Genomic DNA, 14,914 nt, shown 5'->3' on the forward strand with positions numbered 1-14,914 from the left:
AAACTATCCTGAGAACAAATGTTAACAAAGTTTCAAGAACCAGCTTCATATGATGACTCTAAGAGTCTATGATGACTCTGGGAGTAACAGTTTGTGGGGATACCAAATATAATAACAATGTAATCTTAGTCATAGGTAAAACTGATGGCAGGCTTCAGTTCATTGGTAGGATACTGGCAAAAATGGAAACAGTCTAGCACAGGAGAGTGCTCTTGAAACACTCCAGCACGAATGGTGACATGTTTGTCCGAGCAATACGAGTGTACCACAGAAATGTTGAGACACCTGAACTAACAGATGTCAAAGATTGGTGTCAACTTGCCATGAAAGTTTACTTACAAAGTTTCAAGAACCAGTGTTTAGTGAAGAGTCTAGGAATGTATCTGTGGTATACTCAATGCGCACACCGTGGCGCCTGCAGCTGTGTGGCCGTGGTCTTTACGTCATACAGCCAATGGCCGGCACGCCTCGCTTATGCACAGCTCTGCACAGCTGTACAGTGCAGGCGCGGGCCTCACACACTGGGTGCCTCTGCACTGTCATGGCAACCTCGGCCAGCATCCTCCCGAGAGATAGTTACGTGAGGCCACGCCGCCAGTCATAACAGGACATGACAAGAGGACTCGGTTACAGCGGGCATATTCCTCCGCCACTCGCCCTATGTAGCCGTGTACGTCACCACGCCTGGCAGTCTCGTGTTGAGCTACCTACTTGCTACGTCGACGTCGCACCCAGGAACGACGCTACATTGTGCTACAACTGTTTACCATACCGGACTTGGACTCTGCAGCCCAGTCGCTGCTCTCCATCGAACACCAAGTTGTGTTAGTATTGTGAAACTGTTGGCAATAAACAGAATGTGGAACTCACGCCAATCATTATTTGTTGTTTCTCCAATTACGGATACAACAGTATCACTCTCACAGGTATTGCGAAGACAAGATTACACTAAGTAATGTACATACAGATGCGTATAAAGCTGTCATTCTTTCCACACTCCATAAGCTAATGGAATATTAAGGAACCCTCATACAGTTTTACAGTGGAAAGTGCATTCTGCATGTATTTCACAGCAGCTGGCAGACAATGGACACATTAATAGTATCTGGATGCCTTGCCTGTGCATACTTTATGCTATTACACAAAGGTCCAGAAAATACTTAACAAAAGCAATTATAAACCCCTACCTTACCTTGTATCTCCATTTCCACATACAACATACTTCATGGAGTTAGTTATCGCCAAACACTGGCTCGGGCCTCCACAGGAGTGAAGCAGAGTTGCATTGTCTGCGAGCCACACTGCAAGAATCCCCTGTCTGTCAGCAGTCACTACACGCCGGCTGTCCATCATGGCTGCCACTGCTGTTATTGTTGCTTGGTGGCCCTGCACAGATAGAAAAATGACATCTGATGATCTGGTTGCCCACAAGCATAATTTCTTGCAATTTGTATGTCCTGAACTTTAGATTAGTATAAAAATGAACATATATCCCATAGGACTGAATTATCCAACATTTTAATTATGGAATATTGGCTTTAGATATGAGTAATGCCATAAGAACAGTTACAAATTTCATTGTAATGATCACAGATTGCTCATCCACTGAGGAGTTTTGTAAAAGAAAGACAAAAACTAAAGAACCTTTCTTTAAAGGGAAATTTTGGATATGATGTTACAAATTACATATGCTAAAATAAACAACATGTTTGTCCTTAACACAATAGAAAATAGATTTGCCATGAACCAAATTTAACTAAACAACAAACTGTTTGTAAAACAATACAGAAATTATATGAGATGATGGTGCCATAAACTATTTTGGAATTTCAGGTGGTTATGGACAGTAAGGTCCAAAGAAAAAGAGTTGAAGTAGACAACTTTTGTAATTTATGTAAAAATTATCTGATGATGGCCAAAGCAGAGAATGTATACAATGCATACTGGCAGTATTAAGAAAAATGCTTCTAACAAAGTGAAACTGGTAATGCTAAACATAAATTTAAGTGTAACGAAGTACTTTCTTGAGGCACTTCTCTGGAGTGTCGACTTGTTTCAAAGTGAAATGAGAACAATAAACAGTGTTTGAATATAGTAGACCTCATGGACATCCTCTGAGCAACTAGGTGAATAACAATCCATCCATATAGATCCCTATATGCCTGGGTGAGCTTTATACAAGAGAATATGCATGTTCTTGAGAGGTTGAGATATATATTTTTACCATCCTCATGACCTAAACATAAGCAATGACAGCAGTAAAATATTTCAATTTACTGATGACACGAGTGTCCTAATTACAGGAAACTCAGAAGAAACTCTTGTAAAAAACATAAAAGAAGCCACTGACAGGCTAACATGTTACTTTGATGACAGTGACTTAATAATAAACACTGAAAAAACTGTAGCTATGGATATACACACAGCACAAACAAAAAATCTGATATCACCCAATCTAGAGATATATGGACAGACAATTGCCAAAAGAGCCTGTACCAAATTTCTTGGACTTCATCTACAAGACAACTTGAAATGAAAGCACTTATTGAGCAAATGAACAAAAAATTAAGTACTTCTTGTTTTGTGTTACAACATTATAAAAATTGTACCAGCTACAACACACTTCAGTGTGTATATTATGCAGTTGTACACTCTCACCTCCAGTATGGGATTATGTTCTGGGGAAGTTCTGGAGAAGCCATCAAAACATTCAAAATTTTTAAAAAAAGAAAAAAAAATTATAAGAATAATGGAAGGGGTAGATAATCGCAAATCATGTAGACCATTGTTTCAAAAAAGGAGGATCCTGCCACTTCCTTGCATATTTATACTTGAAAATATAATGTATTTAAGGCTAAACTTACATACAAAAAGACCACTAATCACTCAAATTCACACAATACACAGCTATGATACAAGACAAAAATTGGATGTACATGTTCAAAGTGCCAACACAAAGTTATTTCAAAACGGCCTTATCCATCCTAGTATCAAACTATACAATGCCTTACCAGATACCATTAAACACATACAAAACACTGGTCACTTCAAATCTAAACTGAAGTCATACTTGGTTGATCACTGCTTTTATACAGTAATTGAATACTTACAAAACTAAATTTTTCTGTGTTAACTCAATGTAGTCTCATTGAGAAGAACATTTGTATTTTATCTCTCTGTATATACCGTAACAACATTTATTTAAGTATTCATCATTAATTGATATATTAATGTGCGTTGTTATGTCTGCTTGTGTCTGTATATGTGCAGTTGGATATGTGTGTGTGTGTGCGAGTGTATACCTGCCCCTTTTTCCCGCTAAGGTAAGTCTTTCTGCTCCCAGGACTGGATTGACTCCTTACCCTCCCCCTTAAAACCTACATCCTTTCGTCTTTCCCTCTCCTTCCCTCTTTCCTGATGAAGCAACCATGGGTTGCGAAAGCTTGAAATTTGTGTGTGTGTTTGTGTTTGTTATTGTCTTTATCAACATACCAATGCTTTCGTTTGGTAAGTTACAGCATCTTTGTTTTTAGATTTATTATGTACAAAGGTATATTATCTGTAAAACTGTTAATATTAACATAAAAACCCAAATATCTCTTGCACATTGTGCAGCTGTAGATGAAAAAGGATCAATTAAACTATTCATGCTACCAGTAATAATTTTCTACCCTACACTGAATAGTTGGAGCTTATGTTAGTAGAGGACTAGTGGTGGTCAGCAGTCTCCAACTCGAGAAACTTGTTTTTGCCAAATATGTATCCTTAGATGGATCTTGAAAAAGGATTTAATTTTCTCATATATATTGGCATTTTTTTTTTTCACTTACAGAGCAATCAGGTTATTCTGTCAGGTATTATTTATCGAGAATGTGTGCATGACTTAAGGATGTCTTTATGGTAAACTTGAAGGATAATGATATTTGTGTAGTAAAACATGGTGTTTCATTTCATGTAAATGTTTTGCTACTACTGAAGTATGTTTCTTAGTATTGTCATCTGCATGGGAGAGAAAATTTAGATGAGAAAGAAGGAAGCTGTAACAGCTGTTTGGAACTTTTAAAAACTCAGATACGACCTGTGAGGCACACACAACAGTGAATCTTGCAAGTGGTTGTTTTTGAGATCTGATATGCACTGAGAAAAAATGTTGTACCAAGTGCTATATAAGAAATGCCTACAGAATTAGATATTTCAAAATGCACCTTAAACCAAGACAATGGAAATTCATATCAATTCCATGAAAAGCATCTAAACTGAGGAGCATGCTTGTAAGTTGTTGCAGATATGCAAAAGTGTACAAAATGAATACCATCTCATAAATATGATCAATGTTACGAGCAATGTCAAAATCATCTCTACACACTACCTGAAACAACAAGACATCTTGTTTCAAAGTGTTTACCCTAACTCTGACCACTGGAGGCTGCAGGTACTGGGCAAGTCAGTGGAAAAAATTACCATGTATATAAATAAATGAATGTGTATGTGTTTTCCTTTCTTTTCTGAAGAAGGCTTTGGCCTAAAGCTCAGTGTGTAACAGTTTTTTCATTGTGCCTGTCTGTAACTCAGTGCATCATTTTTATGGTGAGTAGCAATCTACCCTTTTCATAACTGTTCATTTTCCATTCTTTAATTAAGTAATTACACAGAGTGGTATGATGGTCACAAAATAGATAAACCACAAGTTTGGACTGTCACTGGCTGCTTACACCCAATTGGATAATTACATTAATCACTTGGCACCATATTTCATTTCATTTTCAGTGCTTGTGTAGCTCTCAAAATTGCTCGGCACTGGTCTTTTGAGGCTTTTTTTTTTCAACATGAGCTTTCCTCTGACTTGAGTTTTTTTATAATTCTGAGCATATTCATGAGTCATATGGAATGACACCTTGAATTATTTTGTAATTTTCAATTTAATGCCAAATTTCACTTATATTCTGGTAAATATTTTTATTATGTCACTTTGTGATCTAATAGTGCTTCACAAGTTCTGCACAATGACACTTGATTTAATGTCCTAGCTAAATACATTTCCACAGTACACAAAGTAATAACTTTACACAAAGCTAATTCGTAACAATTATACGTGCACCTAAACTAGTACATGGATGTCACAGGAAAGCTGAGGTTTACCCATTACCAGTCTTGTATTTATTAGCCACTTCAATCTCACACTATTTTGGTACACAAGAAAGTTCAACCAATGAGTGAACAGATGTTTTCATGTGAAACATTTTAAGAAGACCAAGAATGTTTTATTGCCAGGTGGAAGTCATTTGAGGAGATTGTAAGAACTGGGATATAATTCCTTGGGGAGTGATTATTGTGTAATTAGTATTTTATGCCTAATGCAGGTTTTAGGACTATTATCTGCCACTGAATCTCTTTGATGAGGAATCTTGAAAAATTAATAATTAACTTAACAATAGGAGAGATGCAGACAAAAGTTTGGACCGTAGCTTTAATCATGCAGTTGAAGATGAGATCAGAAACATTACTGAGAATAGCTGCTCACAGTAGTAAGAAGATTGTGTCACTCTTTGAACAGTATGATAAATGCTGGAGGAAGCATTCTGTCTAATGTTTTAATTCAAAGTGAGGAAAATTACTCATGAGAGGGAAACATTCACACAGGAACGAGATTGAGGCATCAACAGTCACTTGTTCATATCAGACTAGGCATTGTTCACATCTGAATGCTTCTGGTAAGATGCTGTTTGTGTGACTACTTGTCACAAGGATCCAGTCTGATCAAAACAGTGTCCTTCCTATTGAAGAGATTTCCGGTCTATTACATAGGCCAAGTTTTGGGAAAATTCATCTGAAAGGTGGAGCAGTGGAATAAATGTAGTTACAGCTTGTAACACCCCAAATATAGAACCCATAATAACCGCCCTTTCATTGCAAAAGAAATAGCAAAATTAGTCATCCTGACAGTGACAACAGCTACTGACAACAAAATTTGCACTCTTGTCAGTTTGATTAAGAGGGATGTTATATAAATAGTAATGGTTATCGAATAGAAAGTACTGAATGAAAGAATACCATGTGATGCAAAACCAAAACTTTAAAGAAAGAATTCAAAAATTATTATTTACGAAGGTTAAAGCCCAGGCCATAAATTGACCAAAGATAACATTTGTCCTAGAAGAAATTTGTAGGCGCATCAAGCTGTAAGTTCGCTGTGACTACAATGTAACTTGACAATGGAGATGTTAACTTCACTTCTCTCTTGTATTCTGCAAAAGTAGTAGGCATGTTAAGCACTTCTAAATTGTTTTAAAATGGACTTGAAGTTTAATGTTTTACGATATAGCCTGGAAATATTAGACAAAAGTCGGACTAAAGTAGGATCATCTTTACCATTAGACAAATAACGGTATTTTGACATATGTGACAGAAAAGGTTATGTTATGTCTGGAGTTACATCGTGCAGTTGTTGAAGACGCGATGTAGCGATGCCTTGATGAAGGGATAATAATTAAGAACTTAACGTCCTCACAAAATTCATAATTTGGCCTCAGTTTGGGTGATGGAATGATGATTCAAGACACTATTTGTTAATGCTTGAATACCCATTCTCAAACCGGGAATAAGAACTATAATCAGGAAGCATAACTAAAGGTTCTGTTGCGAACCCTCAAGGGACTTTTGGTTATTTCAGGTCAGTGGAAGCATCACTTTATCGAGTGGTGCAGTTGCTACATTTATAAGAGAAGAAGATCAATAGGCAATGAACACAGTTGCTTTCATTACAAGTATGGGCGGCGCACACACTCCGGCATGCTGCTCCATCGAGACAGTGATTTCATTTTGAGGTACAGTATCTCAAAATAACCAAACCATGTGACGAGGTTTTTTTTTTTTTTTTTTTTTTTCCCTCTATAGTTACAGATTGGCATTGTCATGCTCGATGGTTGCCATTCCACGTCATCTCGACTGGGACACCCATCGCCATCAAGCCGAGAGAGAACAGCGCCACAAGCTGAACAAGCTGAAACAGCTATTAGCAAAACAAAATACTACAGCTTGACCAAACCCATGTGTAGTAAAGAGTACGCATTTAGATTCTTCCAACATCAGAGACCTCATTAATAAAAAGAACGGACTACTTACAACCATACAGAAAAAATGAAAGGGGAGATGGAATCCTAGCAAACTTGTTGTTCATTTTATATCAGAACATCAGGTGGAAATCCCTGAAATTAAACAGATTCATCTTGATGGACACAAGATAATTTCATGCTGCTGCAGAGCCAGTAAGACTAAAGGGAGAAAATCTACAAAAATTGACTTAAGTCCCAAACCTGTCAGACAAAGGAAGGTTGTGTTGAACTGCTCTTTGAATAATGTGCCACAGTAGTGGATTGGGAAACATACAAGCTCATAGTATTGACAGTTTACAGGCCACCAGCAGGATGTATCCTGAGTTTCATAAAGCAGCTAGAAACAGTTTCAGCAAGCTTATGCAGCCTTAACTGGAAACTTGTGGAGACTTTAATGTTGATCTTCTTTTAGATAGCATGGTCTGGAGCACCTACAGCTGCTGAAGCAGAGCTTTGGATTATTTTCCACAATAAAATTTCCTACAAATATTGAAGGACATAGTGCAAAACTTTTGCCAATTTGTTTTCAGACCCAACAATTAGCAGTGATTTAGCTGTAAGACCACTAGTCACAATATCTCTCTCTGTGACATTCAAAATTCTAACAGTGAGATGCACTAATAATTCAGGTTCAAATATGAGGGGAAAAAAATATGGTGTATCACAGAATCATACACAATGCCTTGATTGTAACACTTACAGAGAGAATTATGGGAAGAAAGTATGGAAAAATTTATGAATCTGATTTCCTCTTGAAACAACAAAATCAAGGATAATGGATGCGCAGCTCCTGGGTTTAAAATATCTTGTTTTGGAAAGAGAAAGCTCTCCGTAAGTTAGAACACAAGCTGTAGTCAAAATGTGAAACTCCATTAATGTAAGTATTGAAAAATCCTCTAGTCTGCACAAAATGCATGCTGTTCTTATAATAATCCACCAGATCTGCTTTTTTTTAATTAACAGCTAGATGTTTTGAGTCATGGTTCATTCTCATGTGGTACACAGATACAGACAAGCTATATTTTTTGTATGTATAATTTTTACTTAAGTTATAAGATTTCAAATGTTATTTTAAAATTATGATCTACTTTTATTTTGTCATGTTTTTGCATGACTGTTATAATATCAATCTATGTGTCAGTGATATGATTTGTACTGAAATTATGTCTGATGAAATCAATTTATATCATATTAGCAAACCCGGCAATGCTTCACAGTTACTTAATATGTAAGGGAATCAAACATACAACCTAATCTCCTTCTCTTCTCTGTCTTTGTCCATCCTCTCCTCCCCCTATCTCTGTCCACCTCTTCATCACCTGTCTCACTGTCCGTCTCCTCCTTCACCCTCTCTATGTCCATTCTAATCCCCCCCCCTCCACTGTCCATCTCTTCTTTCCTCTCTAACCTTGTCTAACCTCGTTTACTGTTATTGTGAACGAAAGCTTGGTTGGGAATTCAAGTTACTTAAAATTGGGGTAAATCAGTTGGAATCAATGGTACACAGATTGTGAGAGACCTCTTCTGCTGCTGGATCCATGAAAATAGTAGCTGAAATCACAATATTTTGCATAATTTTAATCTGCAAATGAGTCAGATTACGAATTTTTGGATGATTCTGGTTCCATATTAGTATTCTAATCATAAGTTGATAAGCCACATATACAACTTTCTTGTTTCCTGTTAAAACAGACTGCAAGGAAAAAAGCAAAGCAGTACATAGTTGAGTAAACAATCTTTGTTTAAGATTATTTATAAGGAGTAAGTATATATATGGGAGAAACAATTTGTAATGTTTAAATGACCTGCAACAGCAGATAAAACTGATTAGGAAGAAAACAAAACAGCACATTTTCACAGCACAGCATTTTCTTTCTCACAGTCGATTTTAACTGAAAACCTGTAAATTATTGTTTAAAGAAATATATAGCCTATGTCAGTTCCAATATTTATTAGAATATATCATGTAAAAATTGGAAGTAAGTCAGTAAGAACTTTTTGAGATTTTTGCTAGCAATGTTTGTTTTTTAGATACCACTACATTTATATTTATATACCATATATACTATATATCATATATACTAGAAGGTATCAGATAGATTATATAATGGTAAGACAGAGATTTAGGAACCAGGTTTTATATTGTAGGACATTCCCAGGGGCAGATATGGACTCTGACCGTAATCTATTGTTTATGAACTGTAGATTAAAACTGAAGAAACTGCAAAAAGGTGGGAATTTAAGAAGATGGGACCTGGATAAACTGAAAGAACCAGAGGTTGTACAGAGTTTCAGAGAGAGCATTAGGGAATGATGAACAAGAACGCGGGAAAGAAATACAGTAGAAGAACAATGGGTAGCTTTATGAGATGAAATAATGAAGGCAGCAGAGGATCAAGTAGGTAAAAAGACAAGGGCTACTAGAAATCCCTGTGTAACAGAAGAGATATTGAATTTAATTGATGAAAGGAGAAACGTATAAAAACTGAGATCGACAGGAAGTGCAAAATGGTTAAGCAATGATGGATAGAGCAGAAATGTAAGGATATAGAGGCATATATCACTAGGGTAAGATGGATACTGCCTACAGGAAAATTAAAGAGACCTTTGGAGAAAAGAGAACAACTTGTATGAATATCAAGACCTCAGATGGAAACCCAGTTCTAAGCAAAGAAGGGAAAGCAGAAAGGTGGAAGGACTATATAGAGGGTCTATACAGGGGCGATGTTCTTGGGGACAATATTATGGAAATGGAAGAGAAGGTAGATGAAGATGAAATGGGAGATATGATACTGCGTGAAGAGTTTGACAGAGCACTGAAAGACCTAAGTCAAAACAAGGCCCCGGGAGTAGACAACATTCCATTAGAACTACTGACAGCCTTGGGAGAGCCAGTCCTGACAAGACTCTACTATCTGGTGAGCAAGATGTATGAGACAGGCGAAATACCCTCAGACTTCGAGAAGAATATAATAATTCCAATCCCAAAGAAAGCAGGTGTTGACAGATGTGAAAATTACTGAATTATCAGTTTAATAAGTCACAGCTGCCAAATACTAACTTGAATTCTTTACAGATGAATGGAAAATTTGAAAAGAGCCGACCTCGGGGAAGATCAGTTTGGATTCCATAGAAATATTGGAACACGTGAGGCAATACTGGCCTTACGACTTATCTTAGAAGAAAGACTAAGGAAAGGCAAACCTACATTTCTAGCATTTGTAGATTTAGAGAAAGCATGCCCCCCCCCCCCCCCCCCGCCCACTCCCCAAGAACCACGGACCTTGCCATTGGTGGGGAGGCTTGTGTGCCTCAGCGATACAGATAGCTGTACCGTAGGTGCAGCCACAACGGAGGGGTATCTGTTGAGAGGCCAGACAAACGTGTGGTTCCTGAAGAGGGGCAGCAGCCTTTTCAGTAGTTGCAGGGGCAACAGTCTGGATGATTGACTGATCTGGCCTTGTAACACTAACCAAAATGGCCTTGCTGTGCTGGTACTGTGAACGGCTGAAAGCAAGGGGAAACTACAGCCATAATTTTTCCTGAGGGCATGCAGCTTTACTGTATGGTTAAATGATGATGGCGTCGTCTTGGGTAAAATATTCCGGAGGTAAAATAGTCCCCCATTTGGATCTCCGGGCGGGGACTACTCAGGAGGATGTCATTATCAGGAGAAATAAAACTGGCATTCTACGGATTGGAGTGCGGAATATCAGATCCTTTAATCGAGCAGGTAGGTCAGAAAATTTAAAAAGGGAAATGGATAGGTTAAACTTAGATATAGTAGGAATTAGTGAAGTTCACTGGCAGGAGGAACAAGACTTTTGGTAAAGCGAATACGGGGTTATAAATAGAAAATCAAATGGGTAATGCAGGGGTCGGTTTAATAATGAATAAAAAAATAGGAGTGCGGGTAAGCTACTACAAACAGCATAGTAAATGCATTATTGTGGCCAAGATAGACACGAAGCCCATGCCTACTACAGTAGTACAAGTTTATATGCCAACTAGCTCTGCAAATGACGAAGAAATTGAAGAAATGTATGATGAAATAAAAGAAATTATTCAGATAGTGAAGGGAGACGAAAATTTAATAGCTGTGGGTGACTGGAATTCGGTAGTAGGAATAGGGAGAGAAGGGAATGTAGTAGGTGAATATGGATTGGGGCTAAGAAATGAAAGAGGAAGCCGCCTGATAGCTATGATTAAGTTGTGCTCTGTGCAAAATTCTAACACTTGGTTCAAGAATCATAAAAGAAGGTTGTATACATGGAAGAAGTCTGGAGATACTGGATGGTATCAGATAGATTACGTAATGGCAAGACAGAGATTTAGGAACCAGGTTTTAAATTGTAAGACATTTCCAGGGGCAGATGTGGACTCTAACCACAATCTATTGGTTATGAGCTATAGATTAAAACTGAAGAAGCTGAAAAAAGGTGGGAATTTAAGGAGATGGGACCTGGATAAACTGAAAGAACCAGAGGTTGTACAGAGTTTCAGGGAGAGCATAAGGGAACAATTGACAGGAATGGGGGAAAGAAATACAGTAGAAGAGGAATAGGTAGCTTTGAGAGATGAAGTAGTGAAGGCAGCAGAGGATCTAGTAGGTAAAAAGACGAGGGCTAGTAGAAATCCATGGGTAACAGAAGAAATACTGAATTTAATTGATGAAAGGAGAAAATATAAAAATGCAGTAAATGAAGCAGGCAAAAAGGAATACAAGCATCTCAAAAATGACATCGACAGGAAGTGCAAAATCGCTAATTAGGGATGGCTAGAGGACAAATGTAAGGAAGTAGAGGCTTATCTCACTAGGGGTAAGATAGATACTGCCTACAGGAAAATTAAAGAGACCTTTGGAGAAAAGAGAACCACTTGCATGAATATCAAGAGTTCAGATGGAAACCCAGTTCTAAGCAAAGAAGGGAAAGCAGAAAGGTGGAAGGACTATATAGAGACTCTATACAAGGGCAATGTACTTGAGGACAATATTATGGAAATGGAAGAGGATGTAGATGAAGATGAAATGGGAGATACAATACTGCGTGAAGAGTTTGACAGAGCACTGAAAGACCCGAGTCAAAATAAGGCCCCGGGAGTAGACAATATTTCATTAGAATTACTGACAGCCTTGGGAGAGCCAGACCTGACAAATCTCTACCATCTGGTGAGCAAAATGTATGAGACAGGCGAAATATTGTATAAAGAATATTAAAAATTGATGACATTTTGAATGGTCATATTTGGCACGTTGATTACTTGGATTACCTGTTCCAAAGTTAGTGGCTCTAAGCACTATGGGACTTAACATCTGAGGCCATCAGTCCCCTAGACTTGAAACTACTTAAACCTAACTAACCTAAGGACATCACACACATCCATGCCTGAGGCAGGATTCAAACCTGTGACCGCAGTAGCAGCAGTGCAGTTCTGGACTGAAGTGCCTAGAACTGCTCAGCCACAGCGGCCGGCCCAAAGTTAGTACCAGAATTTCTTGAAACAGATATTTTAGATCCAATCCATGGAGAGTTACAATTTAATGAACTTTACGGAAGAGCTAACTGTGGACAGTGTACTCAAACTGACTACTGAGATAAATAAATAGAATGGTATGGGACATAAATGTTATGATTCAGTCATGTACATCAGTTTTCAGTTTAAAGAAGCTCTACCAAACTGTGTGATTAATTTCATTTTAAAATCTCAAAATTCCCATCATAATTTTATAAAGAAGCAAAAAATATGGCAACTTCCCCGAAGTTAAAAATTTTTGCAAGAATTTTGACAAGCAACATATTCACACTCTTTTTAACATGCAGGTCTCCTCAAACTCCCACAAGCTTCCCTAACTGTAATTTGATCGCATACACTAGTCCATCGCTGCAAGTCACTCGTACCTATCCACTCCCACTTGCCCATTCTCTCTCATTCATTCAGCCCAACTCATTGTCATTATCTCCCTGTATCTTTCTAACTGTCACTGTCTCTTGTCTTATAACCACAGTCTACAGCATTCTGTCATACTACTACTACTACTACTACTACTGTCTCCTCTCACTGTCATTGTCTTCCTCTTGCTCTCTCCTACTGCTACTATCTCATACATTCCTTCCCATTGTCACTGCCTCTCTCTTCCTCATCATTATCATTGGCTCTATCTCTCATTATTGCTGGTTCTCACTCACTTCTGGTTTCTTCTTGTCTTTATTCCTCTCCCATTAGCACTGTCTCTTTCACTCTTTTCTTAGCATCCCACACTCTCTCTCACTGCCACTGTCTCCTTCATTCTTTCCATATCATGCTAAGTTTCCAATAATTATTACTTTTCTGTCACTTTCCACTGCCAGTTTCTTCTTTTCTCTCACAAGGGAACCTCCCCATCACACCCCCCTCAGATTTAGTTATAAGTTGGCACAGTCGATAGGCCTTGATAAACTGAACACAGATCAATTGAGGAAACAGGAAGAAGGTGTGTGGAACTGTGAAAAAATAATCAAAATATACAAACTGAGTAGTCCATGGGCCACATAGGCAACATAATGGCCGATCTGAGCACAGGAGGGGCAGGGTCCCGTGGTAGTGTGAGCTGCTGCGGAACGAGAGGTCCTTGGTTCAAGTCTTCCCTCGAGTGAAAAGTTTACTTTCTTTATTTTCGCGTAGTTATGATCTGTCCATTCGTTCATAGACGTCTCTGTTCACTGTAATAAGTTTAGTGTCTGTGTTTTGCGACCGCACCGCAAAACCGTGCGGTTAGTAGACGAAAGGATGTGCCTCTCCAATGGGAACTGAAAACATTTGATCACAAGGTCATAGGTCAACCGATTCCTCCACAGGAAAACACGTCTGACATATTCTATATGACACTGGTGATGGCATGTGCGTCACATGACAGGAATATGTCGTCGACCCACCTAACTTCTACACTTGGCGAATGGGTAAAAAAATTCTTCTAGCTTGCCCGATTTAGGTTTTCTTGTGGATGTGATAATCACTCCCAAAAAAGTGATGAAAACATAAGAGTTTGTCACATAAACTGAAAATAAAAAATTAAACTTTTCACTCGAGGGAAGACTTGAACCAAGGACCTCTCACTCCGCAGCTGCTCACGCTAACCATGGGACCACAGCGCTCCTGAACTCAAACTCTCCTGGATGTTGCCTATCTTACGCATGGACTACTCAGTTTGTATATTTTGCTTATTTTTTCATAGTTCCACACAACTTCTTCCTGTTTTCTTGATTGATCTGTGTTCAGTTTTTCAAGGCCTATCCACAGAGCCAACTTATAACTAAATCTGACGGGGGTGCGATGGGGAGGTTCCCTTGTCAGCATAAAAAAGTACAAATATGTTCACATGCTAAAATTTTGGCAAAATGTTTTTAGGTGCAAGGAAGTTAGAAGGTGGCGGCTGGTATACAACTTTCCAGTCAGAATCTTTTAATAAATAGGAGCATATCTGCCTTCTTTGTACTCCAATAGGAGCACTTTTATGGTAGTTCCCTTCTTTTGCCTGTTACAGCAAGGCATATCATATGAAAAGAATTTTGTTGGTCAGTAAAACTTTGATAGGTTACTTATCCAAAATTTATATAATGCAAAATGACAGAATTTTACATCTCGGACTGGATTTTATGTGCACAAAAATTTTGCAGGTGCTTCAGTACAACAACAACAACAACAACATGAGGTTCCAGAACCCTTCTGATGACAACAGACAGACTTTACAGAATACTTCTCTGTGCTACATCACTTTATGAAGTACATTAAAATTTTCAAGGTTGTTTGAGACCAGAATTTTA

The 14,914-nt window shown here is 38.1% G+C and overlaps 1 protein-coding gene across 1 annotated transcript in view; it reads right to left on the reverse strand.

Moving 5' to 3' along the window:
* The window catches only part of LOC124545526, a 632,143-nt gene that overhangs the window by 112,607 nt on the left and 504,622 nt on the right, over positions 1 to 14,914 (reverse strand). The window contains exon 19 of the mRNA XM_047124474.1: positions 1,193 to 1,386. Coding sequence (XP_046980430.1) covers positions 1,193 to 1,386 — 194 coding nt within the window. The remainder of the gene's footprint in view (positions 1 to 1,192; positions 1,387 to 14,914) is intronic.

This window comes from Schistocerca americana, chromosome 8 (assembly GCF_021461395.2).
Source record: "Schistocerca americana isolate TAMUIC-IGC-003095 chromosome 8, iqSchAmer2.1, whole genome shotgun sequence".
NCBI lineage: Eukaryota > Metazoa > Arthropoda > Insecta > Orthoptera > Acrididae > Schistocerca > Schistocerca americana.